Source organism: Teleopsis dalmanni, chromosome 2 (assembly GCF_002237135.1).
Source record: "Teleopsis dalmanni isolate 2A chromosome 2, ASM223713v2, whole genome shotgun sequence".
In the NCBI taxonomy this organism is placed as follows: Eukaryota; Metazoa; Arthropoda; class Insecta; order Diptera; family Diopsidae; genus Teleopsis; species Teleopsis dalmanni.
This window is the reverse complement of record NC_051847.1, coordinates 22,453,110-22,461,535: the sequence shown is the minus strand read 5'-3', so window position 1 is coordinate 22,461,535 and position 8,426 is coordinate 22,453,110. Positions and strand designations below refer to the sequence as shown.

The 8,426-nt window shown below is 26.7% G+C and overlaps 2 protein-coding genes across 2 annotated transcripts in view; one reads left to right on the top strand and one right to left on the bottom strand.

Moving 5' to 3' along the window:
• The first annotated feature begins 2,023 nt into the window (after positions 1-2,023).
• LOC119674115 (glycine-rich cell wall structural protein-like) lies at positions 2,024-2,443 on the top strand. The gene has a single exon (XM_038085239.1). The coding sequence runs from the start codon at positions 2,024-2,026 to the stop codon at positions 2,441-2,443; it is 420 nt and encodes a 139-aa protein (XP_037941167.1).
• Positions 2,444-6,515: 4,072 nt separating this feature from the next.
• The window catches only part of LOC119674114 (protein arginine N-methyltransferase 5-like), a 2,915-nt gene continuing 1,004 nt past the window's right edge, over positions 6,516-8,426 (bottom strand). Inside the window, exon 3 of the mRNA XM_038085238.1 lies at positions 6,516-6,537. Coding sequence (XP_037941166.1) covers positions 6,516-6,537 — 22 coding nt within the window. The remainder of the gene's footprint in view (positions 6,538-8,426) is intronic.

The window sequence follows — 8,426 nt, the reverse complement described above, 5'->3', positions numbered from 1 at the left end:
GTATAACTTATGGCCTTATGTCTACCAGTCTTGATGAAAATTTTTATGATTAGAAGCAGTACAATTGCCGATATCAGCATAACAGTTAACATACGCAATACAGTCCACAGGCATAAATTTATCTTTCCTGTTGCTATATAAACTGGTGCATGATTAATATAATCATCTACCATATCGGCGAAAAGAACGGAACACTCCTCAGTTGACAATAAATCTGGTATTATACTAATTGGAAATTTATTGCCTTGTACACTTCTATTATGAGAACGTCTAAAAATTTTGCTAAATAGGCTAAATATATGTGGATTATTCTCTGAAGAAGTAATCAATTTGTGAGCACAGTAATGAGTGGCTTTGTAAAACCATTCCAAACAAATCTCATCCAAAAGTAGATCTTTATGTATAGATCCACAAAATTTTTCCAAGTAAGTAGGTGGAATTTCCTAAAACGAATCAAACAAACAATTTGTAATTTTATTACTTTTGCTTAAATTTATTATATATAAATATTACCTGATTCTGAAAAAAGTACCAAAACGGCGCTTTTAAATACGAAACCGCATGATCAATAAACAAGAAGAAGAAAAGTACGGGCGATGCGAAAATAATTATAAAAAAACCTAACCAACATTTGCGAGTAACAGTCATAATTGGATTATTTGAATCACAACGCAAGAGTTTTCTGTAAGTAAATTTTTGTAAATAATAAATTAAACTTTTATTTTTAATTTACATATAAAGGAATATAAAAAAATTATTGTTAATAGAATCACAAAAAAATTGTTAAATATATTTGAATAAGGTATGGGTAAATCATTTATGAATGTAGTTTAAAATGAAATGTATACATTTGGAACATAACTTTTCAGGTTTTTATTTTCAGGAGAAATATCTCAAATCCTTATAATCTTTATTTGGACATTACAATCAACATTAAATATTTTTATGCAATTTTATAGAACATATTTATCCTGCTTGTCATGCCACTTTTATGTATGGCTTATGCTTATTTCTATTTTTATTAAAAACATGGAGAACATACTGTGTTAGAAAATGAGGTAAAGATCAAGTTCGCCGTAAACTATATGGTTTATAACTGTAGTAGTTTAACAAAATAAAAAAAATGTGGAAATGGCAACTCTGGTTTTGTATATCATTTGACGTTTGATGTACCAGACTTAAATTTTAATTAATGAATTTTTGAAAGTACCCATAGAACTAAAGAATCCTTAAGTTATCCATACCCATTTTTGTAATAATAACAGATCAGAACAATATATTTAATTCATCTAATTCAAAGTTTTAACATTATTTAAATAATAATTTTTGATGTTATTTAGCTTCTTAAATAGAAACTTTTAATAGAACTTGAAACTATTTTTGTTAGTAAACAATATTGTAAATATATTGTGAAGCGCTTTTTGTTGGAATACAAACTTTAATATATGAAGTAATAAATATAATAAATTCATAAAATAAACAATTTAAATATTATTATTTTTTTTTGTATTAGGTTAATAGTAGTATAATTTTAAATATATATAGATCCGACCACAAAGCTTTGAATATTTTAATTGACTTATTGGTTATTTTAGTGTATAAATGTTTAAGTTTATCCCCAACCCAGCTATATATTAGCTTAACTTTCTCCCAATTAAATTAAAAATGCTTATCCAAAAACTACTTAATTTGTTGTTAATACATATATTACAATCATATTATTTTTTTTAATTTATAAGATATTATAATTATTGTATTTGAATATTCAAAAACTAAAATTGTTTATAAAACAATCTGCATACTTTTTTTCTAATGAACACTAAACAAACGCGTTCAAAACTTTTCGTTTTTTAGCAAAGATAACAGAATTCCAAATAAATTGGACACCATAAAATCTAATAAACATAATTTCAACAAGTTTATGATGTCAGTAAATAAGAAATTAACATACAATATAAAACTATAAAAGCCTAAGAAGCAGCAAATTTTTGAAGAGTATTCTTATTCTTATAAACAGTTAATCATGCGCGCTTTCGTATTAATATTGTCGCTTTTTGGAGCTATTCTTTTGGCGCGATCACATAGTTTAGAAGATATACCTTCTGGACTTGAACACGATAATGTAGGCGCTCGACTTGCCCGACAACATGGTGGTCATGGCGGCTTTGGTCAAGGTGGACATGGTGGTCAAGGAGGTTTTGGTCAAGGTGGACATGGTGGACAAGGAGGTTTTGGTCAAGGTGGTCATGGCGGTTTTGGTCAAGGAGGTCATGGTGGCCAAGGAGGATTTGGTCAAGGTGGTTTCGGACATGGTAGTCAGGGTGGCTTCGGACAAGGTGGTCATGGTGGCCAAGGAGGCTTTGGACAAGGTGGTCATGGTGGCCAGGGAGGCTTTGGACATGGAAGTCAAGGAGGATTTGGTGGCCATGGACACCGAGGTTAAATTACAAGTTTCAAAAAAATGTTAATTTTTTTGAATATTAATTTTGTTGAATAAATTTTAATTTTTAATTTCTTTTAATATTTTTTGAATTTGATTATTAATTATTATATGTTCAAATAATGCATAATGTAGAGACAAAAATTACATAAGTATTTACAAAATAAATAACATACTTCTTTATTTATTTCGTATTGCATAAAGATCCATTATTTCGAAAATATAATTTTGAAATACATAAAATAAAATAATTTTTACAGAAAGTAATGTTTTAATAATTTGTTTATATAAAATTTATTTCTTTAACTATGATAAAGAACGTAAGTAGAGAAGTTTTATTTTGGGGTATAAACTAATCTTATTTAATATCTTAACATTGGTTAAAAATAAAATATGAAAAAATCATAATTGAGATAGAATAACTGTGAATGGTCTAACAATGCGAATGAAATCTAGTTTAACACTGCATATAACTAAGTTAGTTAGTAGGGAGTAAAAGTATTCAAGTTCCCTGACTTAACTAGCCTGAAGATAATAATACAATTCTCAAGCTTGTACAACTACAATTCCTTAGAAATTTTAAATTGAAAATATGAAGAACACTGTCAAATTTCCTAATATAAATCATTAAGAGGATCTATATATAAATAAAAAAGTTTATTTTTGAAATAAAAAAATTCATTCATGTATTCATCCACCAAATTCACATTCCTAATTAAAGTAAAAATTTTGATGGAAAATGTAATTCATGTTACCTCTAATTATAATGAGTGATACTGTTTATATATGTCAATCAATAGAAATATTTTTGTAGTATCACTAAATTAGAGAGTTATATACAACACACTTTCCTGCTACATAAAATATATTTTTAAAGTAAAAAATCAGTATAAGAAATATCTGTAGGCGATAATTTTGTTAGCAGATTTTACGTGACTGATAATTTTTGCACTGAAATTAAGTGCAGAGACAGAATATATATAAAAATACTTAAATACGAATCATATGAATCTCTAATACTTATGCCCGATTTCATAGTAGTGACTAGAGTGGCAAATTTGGCTGAAATATAAAATTTGTCAGCAAAGATTAATTTAGGGTAGTAAGAAGACTTAGGTAACGACTGTGAAGTTAGTCCTTTAAACGACTTCCTAATTAAAGTTCCTAATAAAATATTTGTTAGAAACAAAGAATATGAAACTATTATTTGAAATAGAAAAATTAAACTATTAACATAGCGCCAATACCGAATTCGGCAAGTTTTTTGTTCAGATTCTCACTTTCTCAATTCAATTTAAACAATTTAAAGTTATTTGATTTTCTTCATCTAATATTGAAACTGTCATTGGTGGAACTTAAATTCAGTTTTGCAAGCAGTTTATTACTCATTTAAGCTTTCAATACAAGTCATTTTGAAATGATTTGAAATAAAATGAAAATGTAAAGAAATTTTAATAAAATTGTTTAATATTATTAATGTAGAAAAATGTTATAAGTGCTAATCTCTTACATTGTAATTATAGTGAATTTCAACAAACAAGGAAAATGTGATGTAAAATCCAAATGTATTTATTATATATTTACTAATTTTTTTGTTGGCACTGAGTGGACCTTACTTTACATTACTTTCTTAATGAACCAAACTATCTGCTTATTTTGGTTTATATAACTGATTCAGATTCAGGCACTATTTATCAGGGTATTTTATAAATGATAACTTACGGGTGCTTAAATTTATAAACATTATAAAGTAGCTCACATGCTATGAAATAGTATGATTCATATGTATATAATATAAGTAACCATTCCATCTTAATCCGTTATATTAGAGAATTGCTTATCACTAACACAAATGGCGATTCCAATTCGTCGAAAAAAAAACTGTTTTCCAACACTAGAGTAGTTTGCAGCGAATTTTTCAAAAAAAAATGCCGCCAACTCAACACCTAAAATTATGTGTCACCTCGAATTTTATCTTTTCTTTATATTTTACTAAACCACAATCGAATGTATTGTTAACTTAAATAGTGAATTTAATACAATGCGAAATATGTAATTATGAGAACATTGAAATCTACATTTAGAGATTTTTTAAGTACAAAACGATAATAATTACTTTTTGATTGAGAACTCACCAGAAAAAATGTTTCATTTATTTATTCACTTTTTTTGGAAAATTCTGGCAATGTATACAGCAAACAAGTATTACACTTTAACACATTTAAATACACTGCAGTTACAAAAATAGAAAACTTGAATAAAAATTAAAACTAAATTTCAAAGTTAAGCATGTTTAAAAAATAAAAGTTAATGTCTAAGCAGTGTTGATAAAGTAATTTAATGAGTCCTTTCACACTGTACAATTTGAACGTAAAACATAAAACAATATGACCATAATTTAAGCCATAAACTGGCCAGTGACCACGATTTTTCCAATTTGATAATGTATCTGCCCAGTAGGATTTTCATATTCGGTAAACTATATTTTCACAATAACAGTTTGAATTTTGTGCAGCCTATCGTAGTTTTTCATTTATAACCACCACTCTTAGAAAATGAATTTGGATAAGTTTATGGGCATCTCTTGTTGAGATTAGTATTTGCTTTTCTGATGTGGATGCTCTAGTTAATCACTGGGATAAGTTGTGTTTTGCATTGTTTTACTAGCACATATTTTCACCTTACCTTTACATAATATTATTTGCATTTTATTGCAACAACGGCACTTCCTATAGTTTCGAAACGTAACTTATATCTCTATTCCAATAAAAAGTTTCTTAAAAATAAAAACAAATATATTTACTATAGGTATATGTATGCGGATAAGACCGGGAGAGGGTATGTACATTTATGTAAATATTTTACACATCCGAACTGGGTTGATGAAATGTATTCCAATATATATTATGTGATTCTGTATATCATGTGATTCAAAAATATTATAAACATGTAACAACTTAAAAAGTGTCAACACATGCAATAATAAGAGAGTACTACGTCAGAGAGCTCTTGAGTGCTGCGTGTGATTTACATTTGTGGTCATTTGGGTATATCCCAAAATCAAACCACATACGTTTTTTAATTATTGCTTCTAATTTATTTTGTTAATAAAAACATTAAATTGGATCTTTTATTTCTTATTAACATAAAACTGTAATGAAAACAAGCAATATTTTGGTGTGTTTTTTATTTTCGATTAGCATTTTTGTTTTTTTTTTTTTTGAGAACATTGAGCTATTTTTTTGGATAAAAATTTGAGCTACATATTATATTTTACAAATTTTTTAATATTCATGTAAAGTAATTAGTTACTTTTACAGTTTTACTGCAAATGCAGTTACTATCATCACTACAGATGTTAGTTTTTTAATCTGCAAGTTGTGATATTTATTGATATTTATTCCACATCCACAGCCACAGATCTGTTGAAGTGCACTTATCTTATAGGTCGTATAAAAAAACCGCAACCCTGTCGTTATTGTTAACATTTTTTATGAAATTGTCTTGTTATTGTGATAGCTGCCTTATACATAATACTTTTCGTAGCTTTTAACTTAGATATAATTATATATAATATTATGTAAAAGAATATGCTTACATTTACAATTAACGAAATAGATTGACACATTTTTGTATGGATTTTGGAAAGAAAATAGCACACATTTTTCTAGCCACACATTGGTCGAATTAATTACGACAGTGTAAATGTACTGTAAAGTAATTTGAACTTAGCCCAGTTAACTTACTTGAGATTGCTTGAATTACTTGAATCTTAAGTAAGTTAATTAGTCTATCGAAGCCAGTACAAACGTACTATTATCAATGTGGATTTTGTAGGCGCCCTTTAAGTAAGTAAAATAAGACAAACATAATATTGTTCTGCATATCTGATTATGAACTTTGAAAAGTTATTTTTCCAATACATTCTCTATTTCTCTATTCTTTCTACAATGTATGCAAGAATCATTCCTATATATTATATATATTTATGTGTGTGTATATATAATGCTTTCTTCTAAATATATTGTTAAGTATATTAATATGTATAAAGGCGCTAATACAATAGTATTTAAATTTAGCTATTTTGACTTAAATGACTAATTTTTAAACAAGATTAATGAATAATATTAATATGAGACAGACTTGATATTTTAAAGACGTAATATACTTAAAATCGTAATTTATCGAGAATTTAATATAAATCCAAAAAAAATTTTTTTCTCATATTAATTTGTCGATAAATAAATTTAAAAAATCTCACGATATTAAATATTTCCATGTTAAATAGTTTATACATATTTCTAATTCAAAAACTCAAATATTGACATTTTTATTAGATTAAGATTACTACCAACACTAATCTTTATATCTAATTCTCATTAGCATTTATTTGATTGGGTAAAAATTAAAAACATTTTTTCAAAATTAAAAAAAAAACCCAACAACTAATATTTCAAAGAAAAATTAATGTTTTTATCTATTTCTGCTATGCGTCACCAAGTACTTCATATCAGAAACTGTGTTTGTTTTGCAATCTTTGAACTTTATAGTTTAGAAAAAAAATATAAAAAAAACAGTTCCATCATAATAATAATAATTTTTTTAATGGATCTCAACGATTAACCGCCAAAAAAGGTAGGCGTATATATAATTTTAATAACTATAATTTTATTACTGCTTAGACGAACTGTCTACTACTTTATTATTTCATTCGACATCCAGAAGCAAATATTTTAGCTCTTTGTATTTTATAATTCATTATAAAAGAGAACTAGGGATAAAGGAGAGTGATTATGATAACCAATATGATAGTCTATAAAACATTTAGAATACGCACATCTACACAAACCGATAATAAACTCTTTACCGATTTTTTAACATAACCATTACTAATAGTTACTCCGAAAAAGATGTTGTTGTTATGGTATATTATTATTTATCATCTATATAACAATCTAAATATTGAACACAGTTCAGCATTAGTCTCGTGATAGCTTTCACAACATGAATTCATACTTGCCATTGATGCGTATCGGTTGCACACCACCTTCTATATCGTATCTGCTACCTTATCGATAATCGAAGTACACTACATCATCTTATTGTTACATCAATGTATTTCTTCTTCGAGTAGAATTGATTTAGTTGCACTTGCCACACGGTGTCAAAATTTTACCATATACATATGTTAAATGAACTTTTCTAGACATTAAATTTAAGTACTTTAATTTGATTATAATTACTTAAAATATAATATAATTAAGCAAAACTCGTACATTGTAAAGCGACATTGAGAAAATATATAAACAGTACGTTAATTAATTATCTGGAGACCCTATTACTATCATAAGTGAAACTGAACTCAGAAAAATATTTAATGACCTTATTGTTCTGCAAACCTGAGTTAAGCAAACAACTAATTTTAATTATTTAATATTCTATATCCAAGACTTATTTCTTGGATATAATATCCTTACCTAAAAAAATATCTTATGTCTTGGAGGCTATATCTTATAGCCACCAAGACATTTTAGTAAAAAATTCATTTTAATTTATATTGAAAAAACTGTTTGAACAAATATATTGGGGCATTTTATGGGTCCGGAAAACATTGTGACGCAATTGGAACATTTACCTATCGTCTCAATCACCTTTAATAAACTATCTGTATTCAATTAGAAACTACTGGTTGATTAGATCGACTATTCCCACACCTTTATTTTTTATTTATCACTTTAGGGTTTGAGCATTACTTTAAACCAAAACTTTATTATTAAGCAATGTTATTGTAGTTATTATTGATTTTGATATTAATCAATAAAAGAAAATAATAAATATGAGTGTGATAAATTAAGAAATTAAATATATACATCTCTTTAGCAACAAAACATAAAGGTAAAATTTCTTACGTACAAAAATCAAGACAATATAAAAGCATTTTTTCTAATCAAAGGAAATCGGGTGCAATATGAACTTTCACTTTTGT